At 39.8% G+C, this 17,981-nt stretch overlaps 2 protein-coding genes across 2 annotated transcripts in view; both read left to right on the forward strand.

Moving 5' to 3' along the window:
- Positions 1-17,981, forward strand: part of stat2 (signal transducer and activator of transcription 2) — a 60,929-nt gene that overhangs the window by 9,062 nt on the left and 33,886 nt on the right. The window lies entirely within an intron of this gene.
- Positions 1,136-10,157, forward strand: c1galt1lb (core 1 synthase, glycoprotein-N-acetylgalactosamine 3-beta-galactosyltransferase 1, like b). The gene is made up of 4 exons (XM_072452756.1): positions 1,136-1,393; positions 4,216-4,880; positions 9,545-9,757; positions 9,863-10,157. The coding sequence occupies exons 1-4, from the start codon at positions 1,171-1,173 to the stop codon at positions 9,920-9,922; spliced, it is 1,161 nt and encodes a 386-aa protein (XP_072308857.1). The 5' UTR covers positions 1,136-1,170; the 3' UTR covers positions 9,923-10,157.

Consider the following 17,981-nt stretch of genomic DNA (forward strand, 5'->3'; position numbering starts at 1 on the left):
TTCTCTTGATGACCTATTGTATGGCCAAATACTGTATTTAATTTATTAAAACAAGCACAAGTTTTACAATCCTAATTGTCATTGGTTTACTTTTTTTACTTGTAACAATATCTATAAATAACTACTAAATTCTCAAAGCATTGTACATTGCAGCTTTATAAACCTTTGAATAGGTTTAGGTTACAATGCCTTAGTTTTCTTAGGGTTTCCCAGGTGTTCAGCACACACTAGGCCTTTTTATCATTGTAAATTATCTCATATTTTCCATAGCTATTATTTTTTTGAACAAAGTGGACCATTTCTGCGTTTACTGTTTTATTTAGAAATTATGCAAGTTTCATTGGCGCCAGGTTATGTGGAGTTATATCTATGAGGTTTTAAACATTTCTTTCATGTTCTTAGTCAAGTGTAGTATACTAAAAAATATAATTTTTTTTCTCATTTGATTATTTGTTTAGATCAAATATATATTCATACATACAACCGTGAGAATAAGTGGCTGGTTCTCAATAGTTCAAGACTAAAAGGAGAGACCTGTCCATTTGTATAACAGTAATAATATATCCATGATTTGTATCTTCCGCCATTGAACGAAACGGAACTGTTTTCACCGAAAAGTGGGCGGGACTCAGTGACACAGCAAAAGTTCCCGTATGACGTGGACCTAACGGGAAAGCTAGTTAGCATCCTCAGCTCAGCAAACACGACGTTAGGCCCAGAGGAGGAATAAAACGGGTTTACTGTCCCTCTATCCACATGACATAACTGATCAGCTAATCTCTGTGTACAAAAATAAGTGTGTAATTATTTATTTTCCGTCGCGGACGCAGTAAATCGCAAGCGCCGCAGCAGAGTTAGCGAGCTATGAAACTCTGTGAGATGGAGCCCGGGATGAGCCTGGTGAGTAAACCACACCTTTGGAGGCTGTGGTCCGCTTGTCGGGTGACATCGTGCATTTCTCACTTCAGCACATACTCGTGACGGTGCACGGGTCGTGTTTGTTTGCAGCTGTGCAGAGACCACTTCTTCCTGGCGGGGCCCTGGTTCTGCTCGAAGCTTAAATGTTGATTTTTGTCCCGTTTTCTCGCCTTTTCTCCTCCAGTACATGTCACGACGTTGAAGGAGTGACAGCCGCAGAACAGCCGTTACAACCGGGACGGAGGCAGCAGCATGAAGGCGCTGGGGGCGAAGTTTTCCTTTTATGCCGGGTTTGTGGTGGGGACTTTCTCCTTGTACGTGTTCCTGCGGCAGGTTTGGTTCGAAAGGGCTGTCAAGGAATATTCCACTAATTATGACAAAATACACGACTATCAACTTCAGCTGGAGCAGGACAGGAAAGTGTGGAAGAAGGACAGGTCTGCGCTGTTTAACCTGGAGCACCCACACCACAAAGGTATGTCCCAGAAATGCTCTTTAAAGTGCAAATGACAGCTTTACATGTGTTACTAATGACATTAATGACATTAATTATGACTTAGTTTGGTGGGATAGAACCTGTGGTAAATATTCATTGTTTTACATGAGTCAAAGGGCAGAGAACAAGAACACACAACAAACCTTGGGTAAATAATCCTTGTGCAAATATTTCAAGGTGATATGTGGTGTGTAATTTAAACCTTTCACTGACTACAATAGCCCTTTACTTACACAACCACATGTAATTAACATAAATCTCGTGCAATATTTAGGGCAAAGGGTTTTCATGTTGTGCACGGTGGCAAAGGCGGTTAGCGCTCTTGCCTCCCAAGAAGGAGATCGTGGGTCCGATTCCCGGACCAGACCAACATCACATGATCTCTCTGGGTGGAGTCTGCATGTTCTCCCCGTGTTACCGTGGGTTCTCTCCGGGTTCTCCGGCTTCCTCCCACCGTCCAAAGACATGCATGTGTTAGGTAAAAATTGGTGACTCTAAATTGGCCCTAGTGAATGAATGTGAGAGTGAACTGTCTGTAATGTCTGTGTCTCTGTGTTGGCCCTGCGACAAGTTGGCCACTGTCCAGGGTGTACCCCGCCTAAGGCCCGAAGTCACTGGGATAGGCTCCAGTCACCCGCGACCCCGAAAGTGAACAAGCGGTAGAAAATGGATGGATGGATGGATGGATGGTTTTCATGTTCTAGTTGTGTGTGAATTTGGAAGTAATACAGTAATTTTAGCTGTTAAAGAGTGGTAGCTAAAAGTTACTGCTGTAGTAGAAGTAGTAGTAGTAAATGGTCACATTTATATAGCGCTTTTCTACCGTCAAGGTACTCAAAGCGCTTTACATCAAGGAACCAGTCACCCATTCACACACACATTCACACCCCAGATATACGCAGACACTGGAGGGCGAGTTGGGTTAAGTGTCTTGCCCAAGGACACAACGGCAGTATTCACATGAGGCAGCTGCGATCGCACCACCAAGATCAGAAGACGAGCACTCTACCACTGAGCTACTGCCGCCCGCTGATAAATGCTCGTCACATGCTGAAACTTGTTAAAGGAATTGTGTTCAGTGGTTGACGGTGCAGACCTGAGTACAGTAGTTGGCCATTTTAATAGTGTCACTTACTGTACAGTACTGTAGATGCCTTCATTACAGGTCTGTCTTGTATTTCAGGTATGTCTCTAATTTGCACTGTCAAGTTGGAATGTGACCTGGATGTTGCCAACTGTCAACTCCCTGATCTTGATTCAAGCAGAACCTAATATCCAAACTAGATATTGTTTTGAAGAAGTCTTGATTCTTTGACCTTGCCTTTACCTAGTTTCAGAATTATCTAGATTTATAGCAGAATTAGACCAGATTGAGTTTTTATTGTCTAACTAAAGAGTGTTTCTATTATCATTGTGGCATCTGGGCTAGAGATGCACCGATTGCAAAGTTCTTGGCCGATACCGATTTCTGTTTTTTAAGGAGGTCTGACCTGCCAAAACCGATACCAATTTTCTAACTTGCATTCAATTTTCTTACTTGCATTCAAACAACAACATTCAAAAACATCCCAGCAGTTGTCTGGTACAATGTTATTTATTGACTACCCCTCCAGTACCTCTGGGTACTCCTCGGGGGACTCGTACCCCCATTTGAGGCTTTCAACAACACCTCAACACAAGCAGCAGTTATAAGACAAAAGAAAACTAAGTCCATCTAAAGAAAATAAAGTGCAACGAAATCTTTGTACTTGAATATTAAAGCTGGTGCTCAAAGTAAATTGCACCACCTCTTTTAATATTTCAAAATAAAAGGTGCAGCATATAATGTAAATATTAATACAAACTAAAGATAAAGTGCAATAAATGTACTGAAAATGAAAACTGGTTCTTCAGGCCTTTGACCTCTCTTAATAAAAAAGTGCATCATAATATGGGATAAAAAAAAACATCAATACAAACAGGTAGCTTTAGGTTGTGAACAAAGTACTCCATCCCACTCCCAATGCAATCACTGGTGATTTCTCACCAGAAAGCCCGTTTCTTTTCTCATCTATGACATTACTAGCCAAGCTAAACAAGCGCTCGCTATCGACGTTTGTACATGGAGCAGAGAGGTAGGCTTGGGCAAGCGGGGCAAGTGCAGGGTAATGTGTATTTCAGTACATCATTTACAGTTTCATCTTCAGATCTCTTGATGGGCAACTCGGACAGGTAACGATGTAACTGCACAGATGAAGGGCTGCTCAGCAGTCGCTCTTCCTCATTGCTAGCACTCTCCTTCAGTATCTCAGCATGCACCGAAAGCAGTGGACTTGCCCTTTTGGCTGCAGGTTCCTCAGGTGTGGGTTTGCTGGCACTGGTGTCCACTGTGTCTAGCATGTTCAGAAGCACCCTTTTCACCTCATCCTTTACTTCTGCTGAGAAGTAGCAGGTTTTCTATCTGTATCAACAGACAAAAGGAATTTTAAGCAAGCGCTTCGTGGGTTGACCCAACTCCTCCTGGATAGCGTGGAGTTTTGAATAGGCTAACGATGAGTGTTTGAATTGCGTAACTATTCATCTGCCTGTTTACACAGCGTCAGTGATAGTGCGTTCCAAATGTTAGGTGTTGATCCTCCACGGCTTACTTTTGACTTGCAAGCATTCAAGCCCTATTTAGACAGGATTATTTTTTACCCCGGGACCTCAGGTAAATTGTACTAGCGTCTCGTCCATATCTGTGAAAATTTCTGTTGTTTTGGCACTTGAGGATGAAGTGCACAGCTTGGACAAGGGCTTTAGTCTGCTTTTCCCTCTTGCAGGTGAGGACAGTCGAATGGCAGACGAGCTCTACAAAAAGGTGCGCATCTTATGTTGGGTGATGACCAGACCCAGTAACCTGGAGAAGAAGGCCCGTCACGTCAAAGCCACCTGGAGCCGCCACTGCAACATCGTCGTCTTCATGAGCTCCGTCGACGACCCCGATTTCCCTACCGTTGGCCTCAACACCAAAGAGGGCCGCGACCAACTCTACTGGAAAACCATTCGCGCTTTCCAGTACGCCTACGAGCACCATGCGCATGAAGCCGACTGGTTTCTGAAGGCGGACGATGATACCTATGTCATCGTGGACAATTTGAGATGGCTTTTGGCCAATCACACGCCAGAAGAGCCCATATATTTCGGAAGGAGGTTCAAACCTTACACAAAACAGGGCTACATGAGCGGCGGTGCGGGCTACGTGTTGAGCAGAGAGGCATTAAAGAGGTTTGTTGAGGGGTTTAAGAGTAAAACATGCACGCACACGACCTCTGTGGAGGACTTGGCAATGGGGCAGTGCATGGAGAAGGTCGGGGTGATCGCAGGGGACTCCAGAGACACGACGCTGAGGGAGACTTTCCATCCGTTTGTGCCCGAGCAACATCTCACCTCCAAGTTCCCCAAAAGTTTCTGGTACTGGAGCTACTGCTACTACCCCATCTCGGAGGTAAGAGGCTCGCTGAACTGTCACCCTTTATTGACAAAAATTAGTATCCCGATAGCAATATTCAGACAATATTATGTAAATTCACCAGAATTTGGTTAAAACATGTATTAATTGAGGTTTAAGACAAATCAGACAAATGTGGAATCTTAGTCAAATTATTCCCTAAAGTGCAAACATATCACTTAACGTTATACAATTTGAAAGTTTACTGTTTTTGTAGCTTATTTTTAAATATAAAAAATATACTAATGTTGAATACAATATTATCTAAATGTTTATTTACTTACTTTAGCTTCTACCTGTATCTATGACACATTTTGCTACTCGCTACAGAAAAGTATCACGATAACGATCATATTGAAACTACACTAACGTAAAACCCCTAAAGCAGATTAAATCCTTTTCTTAATATGTAATATTGATAACAAATCATGAGTTGCAAATCAATAAATGGCTAAATTGAACCCCTTTTTACTCAGTCGCTATGAATAATTAGTTATAGATGTTACTTATTTGACAGCTATCAGATCTTATTGTACCACAAAAAAAGCCTCCAGTATTGTAGAAATGTGCATGAGCCACAACTTTCACCCATGTTTGAACAGAGAAAGTTCAACCGGATTCTAGTAACAGTTTTGCATTGTCAGAGGCTCAGGGTTTCATTCAAGAGTCGACAAAGAAAGTTTATATTCGCCAACACGAGAGTTACTCAGTTACTCCAAATCGGTTATTATGTGTTCTAACTGGTTCTATGCATATATATAGATTTGATCCTTGTTTTGGAATAAAAACAAATTCGATTTCAGTAATATTTATTTGATTAAAATATATATAATAAAAAAATACAATTATTTAAATTGCCTAAATACCGTATAGAACACATCGGTTATTGGCCCAAGCTTTTGCCATGACATCGCTATCTGGAACGGGTTAACACCCTAACCCTAAGCACCACTAATTAAGATCTTTAATAAATGCATTCTTTGGAGTAAGTGAGGTCTTGTTGCAAAGGTTTGAGTTGGAGTGTGTCACATGCCACTGTGCTCGCAGCTGATTTCACCTAATGAAGTACATTTATATAATAGTTATGAAACTTGGAACTTATTCATAACATGAATAATAATTCTAACTGCAATTTGAATCATTATGATGGGGGTGTGGGGGCGCCCCAGGGCACCGTCCTCGCACCCTTTCTCTTCATCCTCTACACTGCAGACTTCAGACACGACACGGACAGCTGTGTTTATTTTTAATTTTATTTTATTTTTCTATTTATTCCTTATTAGGGATATGAGAGGTTCTGCCTAATAGGAGTTTTGTTTATAAGAGTTTTTTTTCTATTAAGAGTGTTTTTTTAAAACTTCCTATAAGTTATCTGTTCTTTTCTACTATATCTATTTGCGTTGCAACATCGGAATTTCCCCATTGTGTGGACAAATAAAGGCATATCTTATCTTATCATTATTTTGGCAATAGTCATGCCTAGTCCAGAGGAGATGAGTTTATTTGGTCAGGACAGAGCATGTTAATGAGCTCACATGAAATGCATACATAAACACGCCGGATTGTAGTAATGGGCTCATTTCCATCTGTTACGTATGATGTCAACATGAATTAACAGTTTTTTTAATTACACAGCAAAAAGACAGTAATTTTTCAAATTCTTCTCAGAACCAAAATTTAATTTATGTTTTGTATTTGGCCTTTGGTTGAATCTCACTATTTGCATAAATATAATAACCGTCAAATCAATAAAATGTGAGATCATACTTTTATTTTCAACGCATTTGTTGTTCTGCACTTCCCGGGTCACTTCCTGTCATGTGACCTGTGGACCGTCTGCGGCGGGGCCCTTGTAAAACCTGTATTACTGTAATAATGTGGTGCAGTTACGAGTCGGCATAAATGAGTTGAATGTTGTGGCCTCTGAAGGAAACTCAAAGCTGGGAGGCTTAGTATCAAAGTGTCCTGTGGTGCTATGCAGTCTACTAATAAAGAATCGGATAAAGATTATGATTGTTATTATTGTTATTAGACAAGAAGTGCATTCATGAGGATAGTGTTACAAAGAGCCCTAAAATGGAGAACAAATGAGGTGATCTTAAGTTGGCTCAGAGCAAGTTCCCTAGAGAAATGTTGGAGTGGCCACAAGATCTGACCACTCCAGTGCAGTTAAGAGTCCCTTCAGCTTATATCCTATTTGTTCATAGTATTTGTTGAGTAAACCAGCAATTTATTTGCTAATATATTTTCAACAGATATGTCTTTTTGAAAAGACTAATGAATAAAAATAGAAAGAGGAGGGTAAAGTCTGGTTTTCGCCCCATGCGTAATTGCAGGACTCAATCAAATAAAACTTTGAGTAAACTAATGATGAGGAAACACTGTATGCACAAGATAAAGGCTAATTAAGTGTCCTCTTTAAGGCAGGGCAGGTTTATTTGTAGAGCAGTTAAAATCACAAAGACCTAAAAGAGAAGAGTGCAATTCAAATAAGGCACAGCTAAAAACATTTTTTTTTAGCTTAGGCGAGAGTTTTTTAATAAGTTGTTTTGCGAACGTCAAAAAATGGAGTTTCCAATTTTTTTGTTCTGTTTTTGCGGATTTTCCGTAGTTATTTTGGCCAAAACCTCAATAAAAATAAAAGGGGAGGGGGGATGGTGACTCCTGCCTGCCCTTATGACGCGGTCTTGCACCCACCCCCCGTCAGTTCAAGGAAAGGAGATAGTCTGTACTATAGCTAAAACCTGCGGGAATCAATCAAAAAAACACTCTGGGTACATGTATGAAGCACAAATAGCAATCTAAGAAGGTTAAAAGCTCTGAAAAGTCGATTTTGCATGTTATGGGACCTTTTAAAGGTTGAATGGACGATTTTTTTTGGCCCAAATCCAAGTCTCATTTCCTCGTGGCGTGGACTGCCGATTAGTCCTGCCACGTATCAATCATAAAACGCATCTACCGCTCACCTGCAGCAGCATCTGGGCTCGTCCCCCGAGAGCAGCACGGTTCCGCGAGAGCAGCACGGTTCCGCGTGTCTAAGTGCATTGATATATCATAATATAGTTCTCTCAGTGTACGGGACAAAATTAGGACGGAGAAGGACAGTTCGAGTTGACTCATAAGAGACGGAAATCTACGGGAGACGAGAGATGCGATCCGTCGCGCTAATAAACAAACACATGTGTGTGTTGTATCAGTCCGCACGGGGGAGTGCGCATGCGCACTTCCGCCTGCGTTCTCAAATCACCGAAAAATCGTCCATTGCGCCTTTTAAGCTTAGCTCAATAAGACATTTCATTCATTGCACAGTTTGTGTTCCTGTCAAGACTCAATAAAGTTTATCAAACTGACTTGTTTGGTCACGGGATGATTCATTTTCTGAGAAGCTGTCAGTCTGGGACTACTTTCTGTCTGATCACTGTGAATTCCACCTTAGTTTATGATATTGCAACAGCAGCGGTCCATCTCTGAAACCTATGGAAGGAATGTTTACTTTAAAAACAAATGACAATGAATGTAAGTGTGTTAAACATGAATACAAGCCATCATAGAACTCCATATTAAAGGTGAAGTTAATTCATTCACCAGGCAATCACTTTATGTAGTCTACTTTATTGTGCAGTTGGCCAACATTTAATCAAAAATATAGTGAACAGGCTGCACACAGTGGTGCATCTATTATCTTATATCATTGACATTTAGCTGGAGCCATCTTTTTTGAAGGCATGTTTTTTTTGTATACACATTTCTTGCATTGATAACTATAATTATGTAGATAATGTAGAGAGGTGGTAGTAGGGCTTATATTCTAAAAATCCAAGACATTTATTTAGAATAAAATGTAATAAATTCAACTCTGACTTCTGGATGGTAGAGATGTGATCTGATAACGTGAAAATAATATCTTATTTTTATTCCGTCCTCCCCTCTTAAAAAATGCCAAGGAAAGTCCGGTGAAACAACAAATTAAAAAACTCTCGCCTTAGATTTGAACATTGTCAGAGTAGAATCTGTCTCACATGTTCAGGAAGACATAAAACTGAAACAGATTCCCCATGTTTAGTCCTGACTCTGACACCAGCAGGAGGCCGGTCCATGTTTAGTCCTGACTCTGGCACCAGCAGGAGGCCGGTCCATGTTTAGTCCTGACTCTGGCACCAGCAGGAGGCCGGTCCATGTTTAGTCCTGACTCTGGGTACCAGCAGGAGGCCGGTCCATGTTTAGTCCTGACTCTGGCACCAGCAGGAGGCCGGTCCATGTTTAGTCCTGACTCTGGCACCAGCAGGAGGCCGGTCCATGTTTAGTCCTGACTCTGGCACCAGCAGGAGGCCGGTCCATGTTTAGTCCTGACTCTGGCACCAGCAGGAGGCCGGTCCATGTTTAGTCCTGACTCTGGGCACCAGCAGGAGGCCGGTCCATGTTTAGTCCTGACTCTGGCACCAGCAGGAGGCCGGTCCATGTTTAGTCCTGACTCTGACACCAGCAGGAGGCCTGTTTAAAGTTCATGTATGGGTCCATTATTACCTCCAGAACTTGATTTGTAGTTTTTCCAGTGAGACTTTGGAGGTGACCGCTCACACTTTCTCTTTGAAAGAAAAAAATATTATATTATATTGCATTGACTATAATTCACTTTTGTATCTTTTTTTCTCTTGCTTCAGGGTCCAAACTGCTGCTCGGACATCTCCGTTTCCTTCCACTACGTCGATGCTTCGCTCATGTACTTGATGGAGTATTACACCTATCACCTCCGTGCCTTTGGATACGGGTACCGTTACCACCCGCCTGTCCCGTCTGGGTACAAGGGGGTCCTGGACGCCGCCCCCGTCTCCGACACAGTCCAACGAGACCAAGTCCAGGCCCAACCAGACCAGGTCAAGGCCCAACCAGACCAGGTCAAGGCCCAACCAGACCAGGTCAAGGCCCAACCAGACCAGGTCAAGGCCCAACCAGACCAGGTCAAGGCCCAACCAGACCAGGTCCAGGACAAAAAACCAGCCCGGGAGGCAGAGGAGGAGCACAACAGCCAAGGCCATTGACCAAAGTAGGGCAAAACTGAACCCAAGGATTTTAGTTTAGTTTAGAATCTTTTGACCTTGCTTAATATCTGAGACTTCTTTTATCAGGAGTTCAACTCAAACGAAAAAGATTATCTGAAAACAGTGAATTGTGACCTACTTATCCAGTGATTCTAAGTAAAATTTGTCATACGCAATTTTATATTCTGTTCACACAAGGCACATGTCAATAACTTATAATGGGACATTATAAGAGACATTTTTGTGGTTAAGTTTAAATTTATAAAGCTGATTTTTTTTTTTGTGACATAACGTATATGAAATACTAAGGAGAATTTATGTGTTTAATTCAAAATTGTGGTCAACGGAAAGGAAAATTTGGCTAACATTTTATATAATTTTTCCATGTATTGAATAGTATAATATGGGTCTGACTAGGGCTGCAATCAAATCCAAATTGCAATTATAATCCACCCAATTAGCAAATCTCCCACAAACAACAAAAAAAGCAAACCCTGTAGTTTAGATGTGTTCACACTTGTTAAATACATGCGATTCTTGTATTTGTCTTTTTGACGCATTACAATGTGAACTGAGCAGAATAATCGCAATGAGATTCTTTTCCCGGATCATGTACATTATAATGTACTGACATTTGCCTGAAAGTACGGAGAAGCTTTTACATTATATACATTATACATTACACTTCACAGGACCAAACATTTAAGACTGTTCTGCGCATCTGCATTCTGCCGTAGCACATCAGGATCTCTTAAAGATAACTAACCCCTCATAATACTCCAGCATTACGTTTCTTTGTGAGACGATTGTTTGAAAAGTAACTTGCACATCAGCGGCTTACGTGGTCCTTCCTGATCAGTTCATGACGGTGTTGTAGTCATTTATCAAAAGCACTTCTTCTCGGCTCGTTTACCGTTAAAACTTCTCAACTGCCGCTTATCGATGACATTTTCACTGCAATGTTCTGGGGACAATGTAAAACCTGTGACCTGCAACCGCCTTAACTTAACTCCATGGAGACTTCTCACCCGAAAATTGACGTACTGCACCTTTAAAAACACATGAGAAACACCCACAGAGTTCATGCCAAGGACAAAGAATTTTTATTTTTTAACATTTGTCAACAAATTTAGTGACAAACTAATAATTGTTTGACCTACTTAGGGCCGCGACTGATGAACTGCAACTGTTGAAGCTGTTTGAGGATCCTGAGGGAGGAACAAAAGAAAAAAAAGAGTGTTTTCATCAAATACACTGCATTTACACTGATCGATTCTTCCATTACTAAATTAGTTAACAATTATTTAAATTGTCAATTATTTGCGATTGATCGATTTAACTTGACTCTTTATGCCAAAGCAGTAATTACCCCAATATTACACTTTCTTTTTTACTATTAACCAAATACACGCAGTTCAAATTTTGCATGTCTTATTTACATTTGGATATACATTCCCCACCTCTAGTAGTAGTTCTGACTTGCAGACGGACAGGTCTGTTGGTGTGACTATCGTTTATCATTTACTCTTGGCTCGTAACCAAAGGAGCTGTGAATACAATGGGCATGTTTTTGAAAAGACTTATTGTATCAGCAAGATAACTATAGATAATATCGCCGTCGGATGCTAATTTGAATGTTGATACAAGTCTATAAAACGACTCATAAAAAGGGCAGAAATATCACTATCTTCTACACTCTTTCAAAGTTTACACTATTTCATTTTTATTTCTAATCCGCTCTTTTTGCAGCATTTTTTATGAACGATAAACTCGATATTCAAATCATCATTCACAGTATTATCTAAATGTCAATGTGTTCACCTCTGGGTACATTGTCTATAAAAGAAAGATGTCAAGTATGACACCGGGAATAAACCTGAGCCGACATCCCAGCACTTACAGACACAGCAGCCAAAGTCAAACTGAAATCAAACTAATAATAAGCAACATTTTGAAGAATCCATTAAAACAAATAATTAGTCGTTTATTGTCTCGGGCTGTCATGAATAAGATTCCAAACTCTTTGTGGACACAGCTTTGGTTTCACAGCTGAAAAGGGATCAATCTTCCATTTTACAGGAGCACTCTGTAACTTTTTGGGTGCTTTATTCAAGAAAAACACCAGGCGTAGAGCTGACCCAGGGGGCGCTGTGTAGAGCCGCTTTAAATGAAGAAAAAGATGACGTTTTCAACCAATCTTTAAAAAAGGCGCAATGGGCGATTTGAGAACGCAGGCGGAAGTGCGCATGCCACTCCCCCGTGCGGACTGATACAACACACACGTGCGTTTGTTTATTTGAGCGACGGGCCGCATCGCATCACTGTCTCCCGTAGATTTCTGTCTCTTATGTTTCTCTGTCTTAATTTGATCCAGTACACTGCGGGAACTATATTATGATGGATCAATGCACTTAGACACACGGAAACGTGGGGACGAGCCTGACGCGGCTGCAGGTGAGCGGTAGGTGCGTTTTATGATCGATACGTGGCAGGACTAATCGGCAGTCCACGCCACGAGGAAATAAGACTCAGATTTGGGCCAAAGAAATCGTCCATTCAACCTTTAAGTCATTTATGGATCTTGACAAAGCACTCTCTTCTTTTTGAACTGGAACACGTTTCGTTTGCGGATGTTTGCTTTAGTCACATTGTGGTTTTGGGCACGCTACACAGTTTAATCAGATTAACAAGCTTTAACGAGGTTGGTTATTCACCGCAATGAGTTTGTATGAGTGCTTTTCATTACTTACAGAGGACTGAGTGATTTTTGCCGTGACACTAAAGCTAACGATAACAACTTTTCACGCTAACGCCAAGAATCAAACGCTCTATAATTAGATGCAGAACGCTCTGAGGTCTCATTTGAACCCTAAGAGCTGCTTTTACAATATATTTGTATTGTATCAAAACAAATTTTGTTCAACTACATGGGAAAAATCAAGTACAGCAACCTTAGATTATGGCTGCACAATATGAGAAACTATTGCAAATACATTCAGGTTCAAATTTAGAAACGCGTCTAAAACCTATTATTTGAACGCCACATCTCGTTTATTTTTTGACTATATTATGTATATTATGTCAGAGCCTAAACATTAAATTAGTTTTCTTTTTTTAATTACATTTTGAACTCGAGTGTTTTTAGATTTTTATTAGGGCAACGATTAAAATTTTTAATCGCGATTAATCGCATTTTTACGTGCAAAATTCAAAATGAATTCAAAAGAAGTGTAAAGTGCATCAGCATTTTTATTCAGTAGCAGTTAAGTAAAATATTAATCATTCACCTCTAATCATTCAATCCTGAGCCACAATCATTAAAGATGAACAGGCCACTTCAGAGGTAATGTCAGTAACATTGTAATCTCATGAAACATTACACTCAAAACACATTTTAGGAGCAGCAGAACCAGTCTAGTACCAAATGTCCCTAAACCAGAAAACAGTTCAGTACAGTTTGTAAATTCTTAGAACTTGACACTAAAGCGCCACAACATTAGTTGTGCAAACAAACACTTAACCAGTTAAATACAAATAAATACATTGTGTACATTTTAACTTAAACAATGTTATCAAACACAAAACTAAAGTTTATTGCCACTGCCAGGGCATTGAAAAGAACCAGAAAAATTTGTAGATTCTAAAACTGGGTGTTTTTTTACTCCTCTGCACTAAGCCAGTTGCTAAGGCGCCAGATTATTCACGTTTTCAAGACGTGCTCCCCGGGGCCTTCTCGCGGATCTCCCCAGCTACGGCGCCCGGCGGGACCTGCTCACGCGGGCCCCCGGCGGGTTGCCTCGGCTGGCGCCTATAGCCGCTGACTTTGTAAAGTTAATAAACCAAAGCCATGATCTGCCATTAAACTCCATTTACACCACGAGAAAAAGCAACACAGCACAACTCCTCCACTGAGCATGTGCAGGACGACACTCTTCCACTGCGCATGTGCAGGACGACTCGGACACACGTCTGCTGCTGAGTGTATTCTACTGACATGAGTCCGGCACGTCGAGAACGCGCGTCCGGTGCGTTTGTCTTTCTAATGTGCTTGCCCATCCCTAATTTTTAGAAATAATAATACGCCTAATTCAATAGGCTTAAAATACTTTTTGTTTTTTGAGTGTAATTATCAAGGTATGTTAATACATTTGACTTGAAAACATTGCCACACCCTTCATTTTATTTAGGGTTGGGCTTTCTGCCTGTACTTTCCACAAACTGAGGATTGGATTTGCATCATCAGTAACGCTTTGTACTTCCTGTCTCTACTTTCTGCTTCTTATCAGGTGGACTGTTTAGCTTGTGCCTTGAACACGGAGACGCTGCACATACGACTTTGCACTGTGATGTTGAAACATTTGAAAATAACATCTTTTTTTGGACTATTGCCTTGTGAGAAAGTCTGTGAATGGCCTCTTCTTATTGAAATAAGAATATATGTGTGGATTATTATACAGATCATTTTAAATTTGGGAGGGTCAACAATGTTATTTCTTGGACCTATTCATATATATTGTGTGTTCAGCTGTGATATAACTTTACCTTGTTGTATTGTAACCAAACGCCTGACCACGATCATTTGGTGCATCAGCTGTAATACTTTAGTTCAAATATCTTATCACCAAATCATTTGAAAACACATTTAGTTCTGAAGACATACTTTTGAGCCACTAATAATTTGTGTTGTATAAAATAAGGTTGGGCGACATTGACAAAAGTAATATCTAGATGAAATGTGTACATAAATGTGTTAAAACATGCCTTTAAATGTACTAGTTTAATTATTGGACAATTTGATAGAACTGTCTATAAAATTAATCCCAAAAGTGCAGAAATATCCATGTTTAATCAACTCTTTGTTGCATTTCTTAACTAAATACTCGATATATATCATCTACATTTCTATATATTGCTCAGACTTTCTTCGATGGGGAACTAAATGAGTGGAAATTGCTTTCATATAATTTGCTGATTATATTTTGGCATAGAGTGGCATTTAGAGCAGATGCACCTAATATTGTGGCGGTTCTTTAAAGGAATCTTTAATCAAGAGTTACATAACTTAAGTGTTCATTCAGTGCACTTTTTTGAGTTTTGAGTAATAACTATTTTAACCACTCAAGCTTTTTTGTCCTTAAAACTAGAACATTCTTTTGGACATTTTCAGTCAGAAAATAAACACAAATGACAAACCAAAACAGTTGCTTGGAGACCAATCAGACAAAACATGATGATCACCATTGCATCCGTTTATGTGTAGGTAACATTTTATGTTTAAAATAAGAACATTCAGTAAAGGTTTGAGTGAACGGGGTCACATTTTGTCAAGTTTTCCCAAAATGCAGTTGTCAGTCGGTAAGCAGGGGCTTTAGACCTGGTTTAGTCCTGCATTAGATCTGGTTTAGTCCTACATTAGACCTGGTTTAGTTCTGGGCTGGGTTTAGTAATTGAGCTTGTGTAGTGTTCCCAGGATCTATCAGAGGAGGTTTAGTCTTGGTTTAGTCCTGCGTTAGAGCGGGCTCATTGCATTTCTTTAGACCTGGTTTAGTCCTTGGTCAGTCCTGGTTTAGTCCTGGTTTAGTCCTTGGTCAGTCCTGGTTTAGTCCTGGTTTAGTCCTTGGTCAGACCTGGTTTAGTCCTGCTCTTGTGGTTTCGTTGTGAACCTGCACGTGATACTTGGTCTTATCCAACAAACGACTTTAGCTGTAGTTACTGAACAAGTTCATGCAAATTCAGATAAAACAATGTGAAATACAGTTTGTTGCACGTTTTTGGAAATGGTAATGTCGAATGTTTTGTCTGATTGAACAGAAATCTACTTAACTTAAATTCAGAATGATGTTTTGTTTTGAATAATTTGGACTTTTTTACATTTATTTAGCGAGTTGGTTTTGAGACTTGTAAGAGTAAGAAAGTTGCACCTATTAATTTAAATGCGTAAAAAGAAATTAAAATACAACTTGGACAGATAAATTGTCTTAAACATGAAATCCAAACATGGAGACCAATATAATGGATTAATCTACTCCAATTGGAGTCATTTGAACTCTTTTATTTTTGTGTTTTTTGGCTTACAGATTTTTTTCCAGTTTGTTTTTGAGCGTTTTGAGCGTGTGTGTGAAGTGTCCAGAGTGCGACAATCTTCAACATTAAAGTCTTGGTTTAAAGGGAAAGTGTACAGCTTTGTATTTATGAAATCGGAATGTATTTATGTTGGACTTTCTTAATTGTGTAAAATAAGCCTTGACCAGTGTGAGCCGAAACGTTTTGAAGTGAACGGTACTTTAATCACTATTAATAAATGCATATTTTATTGTACGGCTTTGTCTTTGCGAGTTATTCAAATGACACTTTGGACTGCTGCTGTTTTACATATACATTTTTCCATACAATTTGAAGTAATTAATCAGAATAATCAGCACTGTTAAGGTAATCTTTGACTATTTTATTATTTGTCAGTTTTCTGGACAATAACAAAACTGAACTACAACACATGGTAAAAGATGTTTTATCACAAAGAAGGCAACATTTTTAACTCAAAATGGCAAAAAAGGCAGAAACAATCAGTGATTTATATCATCTAAATCATCTATCTGGAAGTCCTCAGTCACCATGTTTTACCTTTTAATTGGTTAAAAATGTGTGTATAATCGAAATAATCACTTGATTATTAAATCAAAAAATGACTAGACAAATGGCATCGCAGGTCAAATCTATCCCCCCCAGGCCACTTTATCATGTGGAACCAATACATCTGATTTGACTGATATTTTGCAAAGTGACCCCTCTGAACAGGCAAGTCACATTTATCCGACTTCTGCCCTGGAATAAAACAGGGGCCATTCAAAAAGATGGAAATTAAAGGGATAAACCTTTCAAACTTCTGCCAGACAACAGCAGCGAAGCTAGAATGTGCCTCAAAAACGTTATGTATAAAACTAAAATGATTTTGTAAAGTTTGACAAAGCTAAAATATCAACTTTTGCCCATCAAAGACAAAGACACATATTTGCAATGTGGACCACCTCTCCAAAAAAAAAAGATTTTTAATTGCTGTCCTCAAAAGGTAAGGTTGAACTGTATGATTTGGTTCACACGATACACATGTTTAACACATGGTCACAATAACATTTGTGCAAAGACTGGGACACAAACTGCTATACTGTTACATGGATCACATATGTCTGAACATCTTTGTAGTGGTTTAAACTACACATTTAACACTGTGCTTTTCAAGTAATGAAGACATATTTAGTTTAAATGTGTCATTACTGAGCGTAATGACACATTTATACATGACCTATATAAATCCTATCAGACTTGTCAGATCTATTTAGAAAGTCAAAACATATTTCGTGCTAAATCTGAAAATTGGCACAAACATTGTCACTCTATAAGCCATGGTTCTCTAGACCAGTGATTCCCAACCTGGGTACTGTAGCGGTAGACTACTGTTCCCAGAATGCATCGCATCTAGGTTGTTGGGACTTCCTGGGTTATGGGAATAAACCATGGATGTATTATAATATCTGGATAGGGTACGCCCCCTCTGCCTCTGGCTCCAAATTGAGTAGTGGCCACTTCGCAGAATGCAGCCTTTTGGTCGGACCATTTCAGGAGTTCGGCCTCTAAAATTACCAAACATGCTAAATTGTTTTTAGTCTAAAAATAAAATAGAAGGAATTTCACTCTTCAACTGTTTCTAAAATACTTAAAAAATACATTTTTAACCTTCCGGTGAACGGTACGCGCACCGAGCGCGCACGTGACCCTCATGAACGAGCCTCGGGAGAACACGTGACGGAAACTAAACACAAGCAGAAGAATGTGACCAGACGAGACCACGATACTCGTAAGTTGTGTTTGTATGTCATTCCTCACGTTTCACACATCGTTCCATATGAAGTGTAAAACAACGATTACACAGTTAACACGAGTTAACACAAGTTAACACGAGCTAACGTAAGCTAAAGTTTAGCTACACAAAGATGCAACAACACGTCGTGATGGCTCGTGCTTCTGCAAATAAATAACTAATTATTTCTCTTACTAAATGTTC

The sequence above is a fragment of the Eucyclogobius newberryi genome, unplaced genomic scaffold (assembly GCF_026437365.1).
Source record: "Eucyclogobius newberryi isolate DKJ021-1_F unplaced genomic scaffold, fEucNew1.0.hap1 SCAF_19, whole genome shotgun sequence".
In the NCBI taxonomy this organism is placed as follows: Eukaryota; Metazoa; Chordata; class Actinopteri; order Gobiiformes; family Gobiidae; genus Eucyclogobius; species Eucyclogobius newberryi.